Source organism: Pristis pectinata, chromosome 19 (genome assembly GCF_009764475.1).
Source record: "Pristis pectinata isolate sPriPec2 chromosome 19, sPriPec2.1.pri, whole genome shotgun sequence".
NCBI lineage: Eukaryota > Metazoa > Chordata > Chondrichthyes > Rhinopristiformes > Pristidae > Pristis > Pristis pectinata.
The window spans coordinates 30,238,870-30,260,816 of NC_067423.1; the positions used below are offsets into that span (position 1 = coordinate 30,238,870).

Below are 21,947 nucleotides of genomic sequence, written 5' to 3' on the forward strand. Positions count from 1 at the left end.
GTTGTGACTTTGCTGCTTCCAAAGATGATTTTCTGACAAATAAAACAGAAGACAGCAAGAAAACACTTCATTAATTATCTCCATTAAAACATGTCAGAAATGATAGAGGTCAAAGAGGAGAAAATACCAATTCACAGAAAGATAGAAATCCACTGGACAGGAGGCAGCCATTGTCCTCACATCACGTCAGCTGAAAACTGAGCTATTTAGATTGCTCCTCTTTTCCAGCTCTTGAAGAATGTTTGAACAATTCAAAACAAAGGCAATTAAGGCCCTCCACTTACATGTGGGTGGACATAAAAAATGAATTTTCAATATTTTTGAACTAAGCAGCACATAAAGACAGGCATGGATTTAAATGTTATTTATTGCCAGAAGAACAAATATCCCCCCCCCACCACACCCGTCCCCCCCAATTTTCCCTTTATCCGTTCTATCTTTGCTTCTACAATTACTTTGGTATCATCCCTCAATAGCTTTCTGCTTATACAGGTGAAAGAGCATTTCATTATTGCCAAGGCAAAATTTCTATTCAATAATTAGCCAGACATTCATAATAAATTTTTCTCTGGGAGTCTTCCAAAGCATCTTCAGTTTCAGTTTGATGTACCAGCCAGCTTACTAGACTTTGAGAAAGTCTAATAACAAGGCTGCGGCATTCTTAGCCACATTCAGCCAAGAGCAGGAAGTGACAGATCCATCTTGATTTCCTCCTGAGATCCCCACTATTACAGATCCCAGGCTTTAGCCAATTCAATTCATTCTGCATCATATAATGACATAGCTGAGAGCAATGGATGCAGAAAAGTCTAAAATACAAGGTAACATTCCAACTGCATCAGTGAAAACATGCTTCAGAAGAGACTGGGCCTCTGGTCAAGCTATTCCAGTATGCAATACCTAAACAATATGGAAAATATCCAGATACATCCCATCCATATAAAGCAGGACAATTCCAATCCGACTAATTACAGTCTAGTCAGTCTGCTCTCAATCATTGCCAAAGTAATGGATGGTGTTAAAGACAGTACTATCATGTGGCACTTATTCTCTAATAATCTAGTCACTCGTGCCCAGTTTGGATCTCCCTGGGACCACCTCGCTCAAGATTGAATCACAGTCTCAGGCCAAACATGAACCAAAGAGCTGAACTCCAGAGGTGAGGGAAAGGTATGATATGAAAGCAGCATTTGACTATGGCACAAAGAAACCTCAGAATCTCTGGTCTGTGGGCATTGAGGGAAAATATTCAAAGACTGCAGTGATAATTCACATAAAGGAAGATGGTTGTGGTTGTTGGAGGTCATACATCCCATCCCCAAGACATTGCTGCAGGAGTTCCTCAGGGCTGTACCCTAAGCCCAATTAAGTTCAGCTGATTCATCAATATCCTTCCATTCATCATGAAGTCAAAAACAGAGATGTTTGCTGATAATCGTACAATGTTCAATTCAACTTGCAACTCCTCAGAAAGTGAAGCAGTCCATGGCTGAATGCAGAAGACCTGGACAATGTTCAGGCATAGTTGATAAGTGACAAATAACATTTGCGCAATAAATGCCAGGCAATGATCATCAACCCGAGAGAGTCTAACCACCTACCACTGATGTTGAATGGGACTGTTGTTACCACATCCCTCATCCTGGGGGTCACCACTGACCAGAAAATTCAACAGCACCAGAAACTGAACAGCTCCAGCCACATAAATAATACAGCCACCAGAGCAGATCAGAGGCTAGGTATCCTGTGGAGCACGACTTACCTCCTAACATCCCATAGCTTTTCCACCTTCAACACGACACAAGTCAGAAACATGATAAAATATTCTTCTCTTGCTTGGATCGGTACTAATCAAACACATTCAACACACAATGGCATCCAGAACAAAGTAGCCTGCTTCACTGCCACCCCATCCACACCCCAAATGTTCTTTCTCTCCAATACCGCCATGTACTACAGTTAGTCCCCAAGACTATTATAACAGCAACCTACAAATCTGTAGTTTCCACATTGAGAATGACAAAGGAAGCAAGAGCATGGAAAAATCTCCAGCTGCAGGTTCCCCTTCAGGTTGACACAATCCAGGCTTGGACAGAAATCACTGTTGCTTCGTTGCCACTGGATCTTAATTCTGGGAACTCTCTGAACACAAGAAAGTAGGAGTGTTTGCAGGACTAGTGGGTCTCACCATCTCACGAAGGCATCTCACCATCACCTTCTTAAGGGCAATTAGGGATGAGCAATATATTCTGGCCTTGCTGATGGTGATCATATATCCCCAAAAATGAATAAGAAAGTAGTAAGATACAAGGATTGTTCTATATTCATTGAATGCAGCTTTCTTTTGAAGCTGCCTACAATATTGGTACCGATTGTGCAACATAACTTCAAACATTTTATAATGATTTCCCTCATTAAACAGTGCAGACCAGATTTTTCCAGTCTTTCAACACTTGGCTTCAATGAGGACATACGTAGCCTAGGCTTCACAAGTAGGCTTAGATCTGACAATAGGTGAGAACAAGGCATATTTATCATCAGGCAATGGTGATAATGGCTGTAGTCCATTTCCCTGAGTTCTCTCTGCCCTTCTCTTTTTCTGCAACTGAAATAAATAATTATAAGGATAAAAAGATTCAATAGAAATTACTTGTGGCAGAAACACAGGCTTGGAAAAGAGTTTTGAAAGTGATCTAAGGATTCTTCCTCATGCAAAGATCATGCTAAATGAATTCAGTTCTATCAATGCCATCTTTCGCAGTTCCATTGTGTATGGCGCAGTGGTGCAGCAGTTAGATCCCCCCCTCACACCTGCAGGGATCCGGTTTTCTCTCACATCCCAAAGACATTCTGAAGGGTTAATTATTGACTGTAAATTACCCTTGGTGTAAGTAAGTGGCAAAATAAGCGGCAAAATAAGCAAAGAGGCATTGATGGTATGTGAGAGGGAATAAGTTGCAGGAGTACAGGGAAAGTAAGAGGGGAATGGGACTGATAGGATTGCTCTGCTTAGAACTGGCATGGACCTAATGGGCCAAATGGCCTTCTATGCCATTTCAGTAAGTATGATTAACTAATGCAATGTATTAGTCAAGCAACATGGCAGTGTTCCCATGAAGAAAAGTTGATATTGAATGGAATCTAAATATTGTGAAAGACAACACTTAAATCAAAGTCAAGGTCAAGTTTATTGTCATATGTACAAGTACATGTATGCACAGGTGCAAGGAAAAACTTATTTGCAGCAGCATCACAGGCACATAGCATTATATAAGCAGCATTCACAAGAAAAACATAAATTATACATTTTTTACAAGAAAGAACACAATTAGAACAAAAAAAATGTCCAATGTAGTGCAAAGTGGTCATAATGTTGCTAAACTGCAGTGATTAGGGTTTGGGTGGTTGGTTCAAGAACTAAATGGTTGAAGGGAAGTAGCTGATTATGAACCTGGTGGTGTAGAACTTCAAGTTTCTGTACCACCGGCCCAATGGTAGCTGTGAAATGATGGCATGACTTGGACGGTAGGGATCTTTAATGATGAATGTTGCCTTCTTGAGGCAACGCCTCCTGTAGATACTACCGACGGTGGGGTGGGGGGGGTGGGGATGTGCCCGTGATATATTGGGCTGTCCACCACACTCTGCAGCTTCTTACATTTCTGTGCATTCAAGTTGCCGTACCAGACCATGATGCAACCAGTCACGATACTTTCAACAATGCATCTGTGGAAGTTTGTTAGTGTTCGGTGACAAGTCAAACCTCCTTAACATCCAAAGTAAAGACGCTGGCACATTTCCCTTGTGATTGCCGCCACGTGCTGGGCACAGGACAGGTCATCCAATATGTTAATGCCCAGGAATTTAAAGCTGCAACTCTCTTCACCACTGATTTCCTCAATGGAGATTGCCGCATGTTCGCCCTCCTTCCCCTTCCTGAAGTCAACAATCAGCTCTTTAGTTTTGCTGTCGCTGAGTGGGAGGTTGTTGTTGTGGCACCACTCACCATGTGTCCTATCTGGCTCCGGTAAGCTGACTCATTGCCACCTGTGATTATTTACATCATTGTATGAATAAAAGACTATGCTAGAAATACCCAGCAGACCAAGCAGCATCAAGCAGAGCTGGAATAGGTAACGATCAGATAAACAAAAGATTAAGTGGGTAGTTCAGGAGACCCAAGAGGGTATCCTGCTCTCTAACCAGTGTTCAGTTCTAAATACTGATGTTGCATGGCCAATATTTGTTTTCATTTCACGTTTCCAGCAAGTGTACTGTTTTGAATCTTGCAATTCTGGCCTCTCTCTCCTCAGCACTCCTTATTTCCTTCTGTTTACATCTCCTCCAAGCAGATCAGCTGTGCTTAACAAGCCTTCACTTCCCTCTTTCAGCTGGCACCATCACCCTCCTGTCATCTGGTCTCCCTTGGTCTCCAGAGACACTTCCCTAATTCTCTCCACCTTTCTTTTTGTACAACTGAAAACATGTTTGATTTCTAACTTTTCCCAGTTCTGCTGAAATGTCATCAACCTGAAACATAGTCAGTTTCTTTCTCCACACATGCTACCTTAAATGCTGAGCAGTTCCGCATTTTCTGGTTTTAATGAATTTCCATGACAACCTGTCTATAACCTCCAAGTGCAAGATACACAGGTAGAAAGATCTGGGTTTGTGATTTCTTCCTTTCTCAGATGAATGCTAAGTTGTTAAATTCACTAATACAATAAAAAAATTGCTGGAAACACTCAGCAAGTGAAATGGAATTTGTCAAAAAGGGAATTCTTAGAGAATTAGTTAGGGGCACAGACAAGTGTTTTTGTGATTTCATGATAGCAAGTTGACTCTGGTGCCAGGGTTCAGGATATCACAAGTGGCTGCTGAAAATTCGAGAGAACACAGGGTGTGGCCTGTATTTGACCATCAACAAAAGAGCTAGGAAATAGGTTAGCAGGACTTCAAATGTAGTTATCTATAAATTACTCTTTCAGAGTTTAGAAACAGGAATACAGTGCAGATAAGTGCATGCTTGGATAGATGGCTTCAGATTCTTACACTGGGACCAGTTCTATGGAAGCTGGTTTATATAGAGGCTAGTCAGATTACACCACCACAGATCTGAAACCAATATCTTCAAAAGGAAGGTTCGCTCATGCCATGGGGAGAGGTTTAAACTAATCCAGCAGAGGCCAGATAAAGGAAGGTGACAATGAACAGAAGAAAATACATCTGACAGAACAAGAGACGAAGATTTAAGGCAGGACCAGGCTAAGAGAGAGAGCAGAAAGTCTAAGATGATTTTTATGTATATGCACTGTAAACCTAAGAAATGAATTTAACAAGCTTGTCAAACTGCAGTTGCAACTAATTATATGGATTACAATGTCATATACATAATGTCGATGTGGATTTAAAAAAAGGACAGGGATGGGTTCTAAATATTCTTGGATACAAGAAGTTCAGAAAAGATGGGGAAGGGAAGAAAGGAGGAGGAGTGATTAAGGAGAGCTGGAGAGAGAGGATGCCCTGAAAGAATGGAGGGAAGTATCTGCCCATTTTGAATTACAATGAAATGCATTACTGGGATTATTCAAAGGCTGCTAATTGGTGGGAAGAATGTTGAAGAATAAATTTGCAGGGAAATTGCAGAGATGTGCAAAAACCATATTCCAGTAATAATGGCGACTCCAACTATCCACAGAAAGAATCGGAGAGCAATAACATATGGGGCAAAGAGGAGAAGGAGATCTGTAAGTGTGTTCAGGATAACTTTCTGGATCAGCACATTTCTGGCCCTATGTGGATGATAACAATGTTTGACTTGATTCTAGGAAATAAGCCAAGCCAAATGAAGAAAGAATGAATGAGGAACATCAAGGAAACATCAATCATAACACCATAAGTTTAGAATAGCTATAGAAAATATCCTGACTAGTCCAAGGGGAAAACAATCAAAGGAGAAGGACCAATTTGAAATGGACAAGAACAGATCAGCCACGGTAAATGAGAGTCAAATCTGCAGTTGAACATATGGGGGGGGTGGAGGTGGTTAAGATAAATGCTACAGCTACAGTCCAGCTACGTCCTCGTGAGGGAGAAGGTAGAAAAATTGAAGCCAGTGCTCTATGGATGAGCAAAACCATAGAGAGTAAAATAAAGCAGAATGCAGCAATGAAAGATTGTCTTTAGGTCTGAAGGAATGTACAATGGCATATTCCATGGGTTTGTACAAGGATCACGTTTTTCTTAATATAAATTAATGACTTGGATGTACAAGACACAACTAGGGAACATGGAGGTTCTAATGAACTGTAAAGATAGTAAAAAGCTTCAAGGGGATATGGTCAGGCTGGCGGAATAGGCAGATAAATGGAAGATGAAATTTAATGCTGAGAAGTAGAATGTGTTACATTTTGGTGAGGCAAGTGAGAAGAGGCAATATAAACTAGAGGGCACAATTCAAGAAGGGGAACAAGAATCGAGAGATCTGGGAATATGTGTGCACAGTTCATAAAAAGCACGAGGGAAGGTTAAGAAAGGTTATAACAACTTATGGGATCTTGGGCTTTGTAACAAGCAGAGTGCAAGAGCTAGGAAGTCGCAACAGACATTTAGAGAAGACTGGCTCAGTCAAAACTACAATATTCTATTTAATCCAGGGCTCCCTTTTTAATGAAGGCTTTAGGGGGTGCAGAAGAACTTTACAAAAATGATTTCAGAGTTGTGTCTCAGCTGGAGAAGTCAGTGTTGTTCTCCTTGGAATTGAGAAGGTTGCCAATTAATCTGACAGAGGCATGTAAAAGTGAAAGGTATAAATAGAGCGGAGAAAGACAAATTGCTTCATTGGAGGAGGGCCAAAAATGAGGGGAGTTAGAATACACTGGCAAAAGAACCAAAAGTAACTAAAACCTTTTTACATAACAAGTGGTTAGTTCTGCCAGGGGTAGTAGAGGAGGTAGACTCGATTGAAGCACCCAAAAAGGAGCACAATATGTATTTAGTGGCACGGTAGCGTAGCAGTTAGTGCGATGCTATTACAGCGCCAGCGATTGGGGTTCAATTCCCGTCGCTGTCTGTAAGGAGTTTGTACGTTCTCCCGTGTCTGCGTGGGTTTCCTCCAGGTGCTCCGGTTTCCTCCCACATTGCAAAGACGTATGGATAGGTTAATTTGGGTTTAAAATGGGAGGCGCGGACTTGTTGGGCCGGAAGGGCCTGTTACCGCGCTGTAAATAAAATTTTTAAAAAAATTTATTTGAAAGAAAATAATTTGCCTGCTTTTTGGGGAGAGGGCTGGGGAATGGGACTACAGGACTGATCTTACAGCTGGCCACGTGCTGAATTGCCACTTCTTTTGCTGTGACCATTCTGTGACTCCGCTGTTGACGCTTTTTAGGATCCATATTAGAAGTTTGTTCAAATCACCCATGGCTTTGGTAATTATTTATGACATCAACAAACAGGATCAACTTGAAGAGATGGCAAAGCCTCAATTTGTTTGAAAGAATGCATTAAAAGCTAGTGAACTAAGAATACCAACAGGACCCTATAAGGAGTGTTTTAATTATCTTTTCCTTAGAGAGGGTGCAGGAAAGAGTTACTGCAATAGTACAAGACTTGGGTTACGTAAAAAGACTAAAGAAACTGGAGCCATTTTCTCAGAAAGGATACAACACAGATGTTTAAAATAACAAATGATTTTGATTAAATAATGTGGAGACCATTTCAAGTTACAGAAGAGTCAGAAACTGCAGATGGAGATTTTAGATAATGGTCTACAAAGTATCTGAGACAACATATGGAACATATTTTTCAAGTAACAAGTTGTGATCTGGAATGCATAGCCTGAAAAGGTGAAGGAACCAGATGGAAGAGGAATTGTCAAAAGGGAATTGAATACATACATGGAAAGAAATTTAAAAAAAAATCTTGCTTGGCTTCAGAAAAGCAGCAGGGGTTTGGGACTCATTGACTTGTCTTACCAAAGAGCTACCTCAGCACAATAGGCCAAAGAGTGTTCTTTGTGTTGTATAATTCTATGTGACTTTTCTAAATGTCTTTCTTGTTCACATATCTAGCATTAAAATTGGATCCAAACTGATCTATAATTCTGGCAAATTTCCCAGTAAATTAAACTACAGACTGCGCTTCATAAAAGGTTTCCATCTTCAACAAAATGTTCCTTTGAATTGTTCACCCATATTAACTGGACATATTTGTCTTAGAGACTTCACATTGAAACCAGAGACACAATCTGCCAAATTTTGTGGATAATCCAAATTTGATCAAAGATCTACAAGTTGAAATTTAGAAGATGTGAAACAGTGGAAATATTCAAACTCTTAAAAGTTTCTACTGACAACATTTAAACAACCCAAAAACTTGACTTTAACCAAAAAATTTTTGAGAGGGATTTAATTCAGAAACCTGACTTAAAAGTTCAGTTTTTGAAATTCCAGCCCCAAATCCTCAGAGTTAAACCGAACTGAGTACCTAATGTGATCCCTGATGATGGCAAATAATGAATATCCAATTAATCTCATTCCTATCAGGCTATTGCCATAAACCTCATGCACATTTTGATAAGAACGGTAAACATACATACTGGGTAGAATAGAGACTACATCCAATTCCCTCCTTAATACTTAGATCCACAAAACACTTGAAAATAAACTCCAAAATGTTTTCTTCCCTTTTTGGGTGTTTCACCTTTTGATTTAATTAAGGACAAAAATCAGCTTTTCATTTAAAGACAGTAGAAAACAGAAATCATTTTGCAGAGAACACACAGCCACTTCCAAAACTGAAAGTACTACTAAATATTTTGATGTGAACTACTAAAGAATTTATATTTCCTTGCACTATGAAGTGCTGAACATGAAAGTTAATTCACATTTTCATTAAGATCAAATTTGTTATTTGCAAGAAAATATGAAAAAAAATTTGAAATACTGGTATACCACTGAAATATGTTGTACCTACAGAACAGATGGCAGGTGGAAGGAGGGCAGGAGGCCCAGTAACTTGCTGACATTGTGACATGTGCCAGCTCATCAATGCTGTGAAAGGCATCTGCAACTCAAATATCCAAGGTCCCAACCCACTGACAGCCAAGAATGGAGATGAACTTTTCATGGGCAGAGAGGAAGTCAACACTCACTGGAAGGAACATTTCAAAGACATCCTCAAATGCTACTCTGCCCTTGACGTGTGCACTTCAGCTTCACCCCACAGCTGCCTATTTGTTCCAGCCTTGCTCCCCTGACCAACAAGTCATCAAAAAAGCCACAGTTCAACTGAAGAAACAAGGCCTTGGAGCAGACAGAAAGAATACCCCCTCAGGAGGTATTCCCGCTGAAGCTTTTCACTGCCAAAACTTGGTGGAGAAAAGCTTCAATCACAAATCCAGTCTCATGGCTCACATCAGGCAAGAGGAGGATACACCAGGAGATGCTGTAATTGTGCCCATCTTCAAAAAAGAGACAAGTCTGATTGTGACAACTGCAAAAGGGTCTCCCTGCTGTTTGCCACAGGAAAAGCCATTGCCAAGGTCCTTCTCAACTGCATCCTATGAGTGGCTGAAGAGCTGATCCCTGAATCACATTGTTTATTCCATCATCAGAAGGGCTGTAAAAATGATCATCATTGCATGATAACTTCAGGAGATATGCAGGAAACAGCTCCAGCATTATTTCTGGCCTTTTGCAAACTCACTAAAGACTTTAACACTATTGACCAAAGGATCTACTGTGCAGCATTCTCCTGATATTCAGCCACCTACAGGAATTAGTCTCCATCTTATGTTTGCTTCATGAACCTCTGGATCAACAATAGAGCCACTGAAGGAAGGTGTCAAACGAAACTGTGGCATTTTTCAATCTTTCTCAATGCAATGCTGCATCTCATTTCCAACAATTTTGTCGCAGACAAACTAATCTTCAGAATTATTTGGATACTATTTAGCCCACAGTGATTACATGCAGAGCCAAGGAAACCCAATCTTAATAGGCGAGCTGCAGTATACAGACAATGCACGTGTGTGCCAAGGCTGGGCTCCAAGCCATTGTCAACTCTTTCACTGAAGAATGGGAGAATGGGTCCTACATGCAACATCAGCAAGACAGGGTTCCTCTACGGAGAACATAAAACAGTACAGCACAGGAACAGGCCCTTCAGTTGACTCTGAAGCCAATCTAAGCTGATCCTGCACATGATCCACATTCCTCTATTGTCCGTCTGTTCACGTGTCTGTCTAAGTGTCTCAAACTTTGCAAAGGTATTTATTTCTACCATCAGCCCTGGCAGCGCGTTCCAGGCACCTACCACTCTCTGTGTGGAAAAGAAATTACTTCACGTATCAGGTTAGCCCTCAGCCTCTGACACTCCAGACAAAAACTGTCCAAGTTTGCCCAGCCTCTCCATACAGCTAATAATTAATACAGTCCAATTGAGAAAACGTCCAGGTAAACCTCTTCTGCACCCTCTCCAAAGCCTCCACATCCATCTTACAGTGCGATGATCAGAACTGGACACAATACTCCAAATGTGGCCTAACCAAAGTTTTATACAGCTGCAACACGACTTCCCAACATTTATACTCCATGTCCTCATTGATGAGGGCAAGCATGCCGTACGCCTGATTTACCACCCGATTCACTTGTGTTGCCGCTTTCAAGGAGCTATGGACTTGCACCTCAAGATCCTTCTGTATATCAATGCTTCAATAGTCCTGCCATTTACTGTATTCTTTCTTCTTGCATTTGACCACCCAAATTAAACTCAATCTACCATTTCTCTGCCCAAATTTCCAAATGATCTATATCCTGTTGTACCTTTTGACAACCTTCTTCACTATCCACAACTCCACCAACCTTCATGTCATCTGCAAGCTTACTAATCAGACTAGTTATATTTTCTTCCAAATCATTAATTTATATTACAAACAACAGAGGTCCCAGCAACGATCCCTGTAGAACACCAGTGGTCATAGACCTCCAGTCAGATAAACACCCCTCTACCACTGCCCTCAGTCTTCTATGACTAAGAGCAATCTGCCCCCAGTGCACAACACTGCCTTCCAACAGAAAAAAAGGTGTGTGGTGAGACACTAGAAAATGTGGATCACTTCTCAAAACTTGGGAATGACCTCTAAGTGAAGACAGATATTGAAGAGGAAAAACACCACTGCCTTCAACGTGTTAGCACAACCTCAGGTGGATTGAGGAAAAAGATGTTTGAAGATCAAGGCCTCAAACCTAGAACAAAACTCATCTCTACTAGGCAGTAGCAATCCCTGCATTTGTGTAAGAGTCTGATACATGGACAAACCCTAAACCTAAACACACTTCAAGGCACTAGAAAGGTACCACCAATGCTGTCTCTGTAAAATGGTCGATGGTAGGATAAGCAAACCAACATCAGCATCCTCTCCCAGGTCAACATCCACCTCAATGAGAATCGAATAACACTCAACTACACTCATGAGACAAAACACCCTTTTTTGAGCTCTGTCATAGGGAAACATTAGATCTAAGAATGTGCTCATAGACTCCATGAAAAAAATGGAACAGTTCAACCGAATCCCGGGAATCCCTGGCCCACGACAGCTCAAAATGGAGAATGAACTTTCCGGTTGGTATTGTGAACCTCGAGTTTGTGCATCAGAAGCAGACTGAAGCCCTGTGCAAATGGAAGAAAGAGTGCATCAGCTCACAAACCACCCACCTGACTGCCTGTTTAGGGACATGTTACCCGATCTATCAAAGAGTCGATAGTTCCCATATTGACCTCATCAGTGTTTCTGAACCGTCAGAACCAACATGGAAGCAAGTTATCAGTGATCCTGAGATACTGCCTCAGAATTTACAAGTGTGCATGCACGGCAATATTATTGTTACTCTCTTTCTAATTCATGTACGTTTACATAAATAAGCTTTTTTTTCCATTTTTGTAATGCAAAACTATTATATTTCATTATATATCCTTCACACAGAGGAATAAGCATCCTTCCACATGTGAAATTAAATGCCAGAGTCTTCAACTTTCAGATCAGTTAGAATGCAGTCAAATTCAGTTGCCCTCCGTCAACGTACAAAACAAAAAGAATCATTTGCACCAATGTAATTTTTCCTGTGTCAATGCATAACTCCTTATACATGAATATACAAATGATGTCAATAAAATAATGAATTGCTTGTATTAAAATTTGTGAACAAATGTTGAAGTATTTCACCAGATGTGTTGGGTCATGGCAATAAACCACCTTTTTTTTTTAGAAAGACTACATCACACACAAGTCAATAGAGTTACAATCATGTGCTGTATTTCCCTTCTGAACTATAGCCTGAGCCAGATTTGTCTTGCATAGAAAGCAGATCCATTATTTTTAAATACAATGACAGATATTTAGTTCACACTTCAGAAGAAAAATAAACACCAACCTTGGCACTTTTATCAGCAGAAGCAGAAACAACTTTATTGCCATCAGGTGATGCATCACACGATAGAACTGCTCCATCATGACAATGAAAGTTCTTCAGCAACTCGCCAGTAATGAAGTTCCACACCTAAGATGTTAAAGCAATTTGTCAGTGAGATTTAGGGCACTTTTGAACTAAAGCTTAAAATAATATGTAATAATAATTTTACCCCAAATCTGCACAAATCAAATAATCAACATTTGTATCAGATTTGATTCATTTTTCTCCATTAATGCTTGATGGTTCAAGTTAGATTTAAGTGTGAATTAGCACAATTAAACCCTAACTTAGCTTAGAACCATAAAACAATACAGCACAATACAGGCCCTTCGGCCAACCATGTTGTGCCGCCCTTCAACCCACACCTAAGACTATCTAACCCCTTCCTCCCACATATCCCTCTATCTTAAATTCCTCCATATGCTTATCTAACAATCTCTTGAACTTGACCAACATATCAGCCTCCACCACCACCCCAGGCAGTGCATTCCATGCACCAACCACTCTCTGGGTGAAAAACCTCCCTCTGACATCTCCCTTGAACTTCCCACCCATTACCTTAAAGCCATGTCCTCTTGTTTTGAGCATTGGTGCCTTGGGAAAGAGGCGCTAACTGTCCACTCTATCTATTCCTCTTAATATCTTTTATACCTCTATCACGTCTCCCCTCATCCTCCTTCTCTCCAAAGAGTAAAGCCCTAGCTCCTTTAGTCTCTCCTCATAATCCATACTCTCTAATCCAGGCAGCATCCTGGTAAATCTCCTCTGTACCCTTTCCAAAGCCTCCACATCCTTCCTATAATGAGGCAACCAGAACTGGACACAGTACTCTAAGTGTGGTCTAACCAGAGTTTTGTAAAGCTGCATCATTACTAAGCATTACATAGCTTAACTTCCTCAACTCAATTAGATCTGATTATGATACTTCAAATATCCTACAACCCAATCAGTTTTAAAGAGGAAGACCAGTTCATGTTTTGCATGTATACTGGTACCCCACTCAGGGTTGCCCTGGAAAGCACTGACTTCTTCTAGAATTGTCTTGATTTTCTACTTTAAACACAACTACACAAGCCCCTGAACTTCAAAACATCCACTGGGATGCGCACTGCTGTGACAGGAACAAAATGAGAACTCGTCTTCCTCAATGCTGTATCCTCATGTCAGGGAATCTGCACATGAATCCCTGTCCTCCATTGGCGCTCCGCCAGCAATGAACAGATTGGTGTGGAGAGGCTGGTGTCAGGTAGGTCGGGCAAGCTGTTTGGTAATTCAGCATTAAGATATGAGGTTTGGAACTGAACCCAGTTCAACACAAGGAGCCATGGCTGGGGTCTGACAACACGTGTTCCATGTGTTGACAGACCACCCTCTCCTCTCAACACCTCTTGTTGGTTATATTAGAAGCTGCTGCCTCCCCCTCTCTTTGTTTGGCTGAACGGCTCTCCCCAGCCCAGAGATTCTTCCATTGACACTATAGAGAAATCTTTGGGCTGGGGAGAGCTGCGCAGCCAAACAAAGAAAAGGGAAGACAGCACATTGTATTACATCCAGCTGGAGGATCTGGGCATCAACACATGGAGCAGCCGGTGCCAGCCCCCATCAATGGCCCGCACTCACCATTCCAACCAGGGCACAGCCCAGAGCCTCATATCTCATCGCCAAGCACTATGGCTCCTCGCACTGCTTGCCCCGGCCTTCCCAACACCTTTGTAGGAAGCCCTGGGGAGAGTCATTGCTGGATTTGCTCCATGTTCCCAGCACAGCAGTGTCATCAGTAATGCAAAAGACTCCATTTAGCACTGATTCATTAGCGCTCTCGTCCCTGCAAAAGGCATCCTGAGCGCTAAACAAGGTATCCATGGAACACTTGTTAGAATTTATTATTTACACAATAAAGACATTGTAGTTTGCTTTAAGGAAAAAGTAATGAAATCCACTCCTATGAAAAGGTCACAAATAATAAATTGGTTAGTGCAATTCATGCACTTGTGCAAACAAGGATAACTGATGCAGGCCTAAAGCCAGTTTCATTAAGAGTCTGAAACCCAATATTCTTTATGAAGTTTGGTCAACCTGAGTTTCATTGCCCTGAGCACAATTATCTTTCTCTTTTGCCAAAGTAGCATTCATAGAATTTTATTTTCCCACAGCATAGATGAGAAACAACCTGAAAATTAAAGCCATATAATATTTAGTTTACATTTATACATGTGTGTGAAAACTCTCAGTGAGAAACAAATATAGTGAAGATTCCAGAGGATGACAATTTGAACAGTATTTTCCGAATTTCCACATATAACATTGGATGTGGAGATACTGGATATTTTTGTCTTGATCTATTCATTAAGAATGGTGAATGCTGACAGCCACACATAACTCAAAATCTAAGCATGAACTTACAGAACTTGCCTGAAAACTACCCACTAAACCTGTCAGAAAAGGTTGGAGATTGTTCATTTTCAAATATATTTCAACTTTTTAGTGTGTGATATCTTCATTATTACCAAACAATGCCCCTGGCACTAGAAAATTACTTTTACAAATATGAAGCCCCATTCCATCAAATTTTAATTAATGTTATAGTGAAACAAAAGACTTTTTTTTACTTTTCTCCCCCAGTCACTTTCTCTCTCTCAAGCCCATTTTCTTTCCAATTTGCATTCAGTGCATGGTGTTACATTGAGTTAGCCAATCCAACTTGCACATCCCAGTTATCTTTGCACATTCTTCAAACTGACTGCTGAAGGAAACACACAATCCCCAATGCTGTTTGCACTGGTCCTAGATCTCCTCTGAAGGGCATTATCCACAGGCCTTTTGTTGTAAATTTCACTGCAACAATCCATAGGAGGTCCACATGCATGCATCTATAAGAATTGGCAGACTCTATTTGTTTACCTCAAACTCCTAAATCTGGTCCAATCTATACTGGGTGTTTTAAAAAAAAATCAGTGGCAGCATGCCACCATCCACAGCTCCCCTCCCAAACATATTTTCTATGTTTCTGAGGTAGAAAGATGGCATGTTGTCGTCTAGCTTCAATTATTATTACTGCTTTGAATTAGCAATATCATTCCTACTTGTTGAAACCTTGGCATGGTAATCTACCAGTTGGAATTCCAGACACCACTTCCACTTTAGTTATCTATTTCACTTTTCAATTTGATGAACACAAGACAGACATTGTTTAGATGCATATTTCAGTGCCTATGCATTATTTCTTTCATTAAAGAAAAACTGATTCATGAAATTATCCTTAAAAGTCTTGATGCTAACGAACATAATTTTGGGCAGAGTTTTGCTATATATCAAATTACTTTTACCTTATGTCTATGTTACCAGAATAGTGCATAAACATTCAATATTTTTCATCTGGAATTTTAAAACAATTTCTTTATATCCTTATTCTAAGATGTTGTTTTTAATAGCTGAGCACAATCTTTGACCAGATATCACAGGTTCTGAATAAAATCTTTTCCAGCATATCAGAATAGAGCTGTTAATTACAACCTCTTGCCATTATATATTACACATTCTTTGCTTGATCTAATATGTATAGTTATGTATTCATGAAACAAATGTGAAGCCAAGGAAATTAAATTCAACAATAAAATCATAAAGGCTGAGAACATTCTTGATATTACCTCAGCTGAGCCAAATACATACATGAGAGTTTCACATGTCATTCTGATTGGCATTTCAGTACAAAAAGATCTATTTATCACTTCTCCTCTGATCCCTATAGACGACCCACACAATCATCCATATCAGATAGTAACAAAGCAGCTTTTCTCCCAGGCCTTTGCCATTACTGCTTTTGACTGTCTCTATTGCCTTTGCTGTTCCAGGTCCCTCAAATATACAATCAGAATCCAATAATTAAATAAATAATAATGTCCCAATGCCATACAGAGTCAGCAATCAGAACTCAAAATTTACCAAAAGCAGAAAGATAAGAGGAACTCTTTCTTTCCCTCTCTACTGAAAGACAGAGATCAAGATGCCCTAGACTGCACAACAAATAAAGGAATTGCACCATTTTCTGACAAGGTATTAAAAAAGTAACTTCTGCCTTCAAATACGATTCAACAAACTGTCAGAATTTTACCATTTGGACAAGACAATTTCTTAGAAATGTAATTAACCGCATGAGATATGTATGTGCAAAGATTTCAGGAACAATTCTTATTACCATTAAAACAGTAGTAATTCACAAAAGGATGTGCAGAGGAGGAGAAATGAAGGATATATATATATATATATATATATATATATATATATATATATACACACACACATATATATTTATTAAAAATATTGCAGCGGCTGTTACCGTGATGTGAAAAACAAGACACTAGTTGAAGGGTTTCAGAACAAGAACTGGTTTATTTTCCCGCCTTGCGCGGGCCTTTTAAGAGAGCCTGTTCCCGCCCACTCAAAATGGCAATGACGTATATGCTACATCATCAAATCTTTCCCGCGTGCAGGTTCTCCCTGTCGCTTGGGGAAGACGAAGGCCCACCGCCATCTTGGGCCTCGCCGCTCCGACGACACGCAACCTGACCGCCGAGCCGGTTCGCTTGCTTGGACGGTGAGTCACTACACAACCACTGCTCCCCCCTCGGAACCAGCGATACGGTCCCCAAGGTCCGTGGGCTGTGTTAGCCGTTGCTTAGGAGGTCGGCCTCTGCGTCACAGTGCTGGAACCTCGACCGGTTGTTGTAGATCTAAATGGGCCGGTTTGAGGCGGTCCGTCGTGAGGACCTGTTCCTTGCCCCCAATGTCCAAAATAAAGGTGGATCCATTATTCCTGATGACTCGGAATGGCCCCTCATATGGTCGTTGCAACGGTGCCTGAGGTGTGCCCCTGCAAACGAAAACAAACTTACAGTCTCGTAGTTCTTTGGGCTGACAGGATGGGGCTTGACCGTGCCGTGAAGTGGGAATCGGGGCCAAGTTGCTGAGCCTCTTGCGTAGTCTTTGCAGGACTGCCGTGGGTTGTTCCCCTTGGTCCCGAAGGGTGGGTATGAAATCCCCTGGGACGACCAGGGGCGCCCCATACACAAGTTCAGCTGACAAAGCGTGGAGGTCTTCCTTGGGGGCAGTGCGTATGCCGAGTAGGACCCAAAGCAGTTCGTCGACCCAGTTAGGTCCCTTCAGGCGGGCCATCAAGGCTGATTTCAGATGGCAGTGAAAACGTTCCACTAACCCGTTTGATTGTGGGTGGTAGGCTGCGGTGGTGTGCAGCTGCGTCCCCAGCATGTTTGCTAATGCAGACCAGAAGCTGGAGGTAAATTGGGGGCCTCTGTCTGAAGTGATGGGGGACGGAACACCAAAACGTGAGATCCAAGTTGTGAGCAGCGCCCGGGTGCAGGAATCAGTCGTGATGTCGGATAGAGGGGTTGCCTCTGGCCACCTCGTGAACTGGTCCATGATGGTAAGGAGGTACCGGGCTCCTCTTGAAACCGGCAGAGGGCCAACGAGGTCGACATGGATGTGGTTGAACCTTCTACGGGTAGGCTCGAACTGCTGTGGCGGGACCTTGGTGTGTCATTGGATTTTCGATGTCTGGCAGTGCAGACAATTCCTGGCCCACTCACTGACCTGTTTGCGCAGGCCATGCCAGACAAACTTGCTGGCGACAAGTCGGACAGTTGATCTGATGGACGGGTGTGCCAACCCATGTATCGAGTCGAAAACTCGCTTCCGGCAGGCTTCAGGAACTATAGGACGGGGTTGACCTGTTGCGATGTCGCAAAGGAGGGTCTGCCAACCTGGACCAACAAGAAATCTTGGAGCTGCAGGCCCGAGACTGCGGTTCTGTAGCTGGGCAGCTCGTCGTCAGCTTGCTGTGCGTCAGCCAGGGCCATGTAGTCGACACCCAGGGACAGGTTGTGGATGGTCGGTCTGGAAAGTGCATCAGCAACGACATTGTCCTTTCCGGAGACATGTTGGATATCCGTTGTGAATTCGGAAATGTAGGACAAATGTCTCTGTTGACGAGCTGACCAGGGATCGGAGACTTTGGAGAAGGCGAAGGACAAAGGCTTATGGTCAGTGAAAGCGGTGAAAGGCCTGCCTTCTAGAAAGTACCGGAAATGTCAGACCGCCAGATACAGCGCTAGAAGTTCCCGATCAAAAGCGCTGTATTTCCGTTCGGGTGGTCTAAGGTGCTTGCTGAAAAATGCCAAGGGTTGCCAACGGCCTTTGATTAGTTGTTCCAGTACCCCACCAACCACGGTGTTGGATGTGTCCACCGTGAGGGCGGTTGGGACGTCTGTCCTAGGGTGTACAAGCATCGTGGCGTCTGCCAGGGCATCCTTGGCCTTAACGAAGGCAGCCGCAGCCTCGTCGTTCCAGGCGATATCCTTGACCTTGCCAGCCATCAGCGAGAACAAAGGGCGCATGATACGGGCTGCTGCAGGGATGAACCGATGGTAAAAGTTGACCATCCCAAGGAATTCCTGCAGGCCTTTGACCGTGTTGGGGCAGGCAAAATGGCAGATAGCGTCTACCTTGGCAGGTAGGGGTGTTGCCCCGCCGCTGGTGATTTTGTGGCCGAGGAAATCGATAGAGTCAAGTCCGAATTGGCACTTGGCCGGGTTGATCGTGAGGCCGAAATCACGGAGACGGGAATACAATTGGCGGAGGTGGGAAAGGTGTTCTTGGCGGTCACGGCTGGCGATTAGTATGTCATCTAAGTAAATGAACACGAAGTCCAGGTCTCGGCCTACCGCGTCCATCCAACGCTGGAAAGTCTGCACGGCGTTCTTAAGGCCGAACGGCATTCGAAGGAACTCGAAAAGGCCGAATGGGGTGATAATTGCAGTTTTGGGGACGTCATACGGATGGACCGGGATTTGGTGGTATCCCCGAATGAGGTCCACTTTGGAGAAGATGCAGGCCCCATGTAGGTTCGCTGTGAAGTCCTGGATGTGAGGGATGGGGTAGCGGTCCGGGGTGGTGGCGTCATTCAGCCTACGGTAGTCGCCGCAGGGCCTCCACCCGCCGGTGGCTTTGGGGACCATGTGCAGGGGGGAGGCCCAGGGGCTGTCTGACCTGCGAACAATCCCCAGCTCCTCCATGTGACGGAACTCTTCCTTTGCCAGGCAGAGCTTGTCTGGAGGTAGTCGTCGTGCTCGGGCATGAAGGGGTGGCCCTGTGGTAATGATGTGGTGTCGCACCCCGTGTTTGGGCCTAGAATTTGTAAACTGAGGTGCCAAAACTGATGGGAATTCGGCTAGGAGCTTGGTGAACTCGTTGCCAGACAGGGAAATGGAGTCCAGGTGCGGGGCTGGTAGGCTGGTTTCTCCCAGGGGGTAGGTCTGGAAAGTGCTGGAGTGAACTAACTACTTCCCTTGCAGGTCGACTAATAGGTTGTGGGCCTGAAGGAAATCGGCTGCTAGGAGTGGTCGGGTGACGGTGGCAAGGGTAAAGGTCCAGGTAAAACGGCTGCCGCCGAATCGTAATTGAAGTGTATGGGTACTGAAAGTCCGTATCATTGTGCCGTTTGCGGCATTGAGTACAGGACCTCGTTGCCTGTTAAGAGTGTCGCGGCCGGTCGGGGGCAAAATACTTACCTCTGCTCCAGTATCGACGAGGAAACGCCGCCCAGACTGCTTGTCCCGAATGAATAGGAGGCTGTGCTGGTGGCCAGCCACCGTAGCCATCAGCGGTGGCTGGCCCTGGCGTTTCCCTGAAACTTGCAGGGTGGGCGGCATCGATGGGCCTCCACGCCCCACCTCTGATGGTAGAAACACAGCTGGTCGCCAGTGTCATCGTCTGTGTTTCTGGGGTGTGGTCACTCGGTTGCTGGGACTGGTTGAGGCGGGCATTGGGCTCGCGGCCTGGCGATTTGGCTGACAGACGAACTGCTCTCGCATTTGGCCTTCCACAGGACATCTGCCCGGGCAGCTACCTCACGTGGGTTGCTGAAGTCGGCGTTGGCTAACAGCAGGTGAATATCATCGGGTAGTCGTTCAAGGAAGGCCTGTTCGAACATTAGGCAGGGCTTGTGTCCCTCGGCCAATGCCAGCATCTCATTCATTAGGGCGGATGGGGATCTGTCCCCTAGCTCGTCGAGATGAAGCAGGCGGGCGGCGCGCTCACGATGGGAGAGGCCAAAGGTCCGAATCAGAAGGTGTTTGAAAGCCGGGTACTTATCCTCCTCCGGAGGAGACTGGATGAAGTCTCCGACCTGGGCGGCTGTCTCCTGGTCCAGAGAGCTGACCACATGGTAGTACTTTGTGGAGTCGGAGGTGATCTGCCGAAGGTGGAATTGTACTTTGGCCTGGTCGAACCAGACGCTGGGACGAAGCGTCCAAAAGGTGGGCAGCTTGAGTGCCACTGTGTTGGCTGCGGCGTCGCCGTCCATTGTGCGGGTCCAAGATCTGTTTGGACTGTCGGGGTCACCAATGTAGCAGCTGCTACCGCGATGTGAAAAACAAGACACTAGTCGAAGGGTTTCAGAACAAGAACTGGTTTATTTTCCCGCCTTGCGTGGGCCTTTTAAGAGAACCTGTTCCCGCCCACTCAAAACGGCAATGACGTATATGCTACGTCATCAAATCTTTCCCGCGCGCGGGTTCTCCCTGTCGCTCGGGGAAGACGAAGGCCCACTGCCATCTTGGGCCTCACCGCTCCGATGACGTGCGACCCGACCGCCGACCTGGTTATATATATATCTCCTTCTCAATGTCATCAAATTTAAATTGCTGCATTGTCCACACATTCATATGAATACCATGAACAAGTTTGTAGAAACAGAAATAGAGAAGTGTCAATTAGTAAAACAACAAGTCAGGTTAAATCAAGATATTTACTTTGGAGAGTAAAACATTAGGGTACAGAGCTTAGAGGGACCAAAGAAAATGGAGGACATAAAATTTGGATAACATTGAACAGCACATCATTATAAGGAAATTAATGGATGCTATTGTTAGCATTAGTGGATACTATTGTTGGAAGATAGTCACAGAAATGTATTTTGTAGATCAAGGTGGTCCGCATAAAGGATTATTAATTATGAATGACTGAGGGCTCTTGCAATAAATCAGATACAAAGAAAGTGAAACTGCAGCAGAAGAGAAAAAAGATGGAGGTTCAACAGCTGCTGTAAAATTGCTTTCTTTCTCATTTTGCTGAGCAGTTTATCTTCAGCAGTTGTCCTATTACATTTGACACGACAGGGGAGTAGTTTAGATTTAGTGATTATATCTCGAGAATGGAACACTTATGGAGGAAAGCAACAAAAAACAGAAACACAAAAATACTGTTGCTTAAGGCAAACTTGGTGGGTTGGAAAATACGGCACAGAATTTACTGAAAATATGGCACAGAATTTACCTGAATGCCAAATCCTCTTTCCCCTCCAACTTCCCAATACCCAGAAACTTGAAAAACAGAACACTAGGACAAGTAGCATCTGTGGAGGCAAAAGGTGTAAATCGATGTTTGGGTCAAGACTGCATG

At 43.3% G+C, this 21,947-nt stretch overlaps 1 protein-coding gene across 4 annotated transcripts in view; it reads right to left on the reverse strand.

Annotated features, from left to right (window-relative positions):
* The window catches only part of apaf1 (apoptotic peptidase activating factor 1), a 179,356-nt gene that overhangs the window by 31,001 nt on the left and 126,408 nt on the right, over positions 1-21,947 (reverse strand). For all 4 annotated transcript variants that reach the window (XM_052033698.1, XM_052033700.1, XM_052033699.1 and 1 more), the window contains one exon: positions 12,435-12,560. In XM_052033698.1, the coding sequence (XP_051889658.1) occupies positions 12,435-12,560 (126 nt within the window). The remainder of the gene's footprint in view (positions 1-12,434; positions 12,561-21,947) is intronic.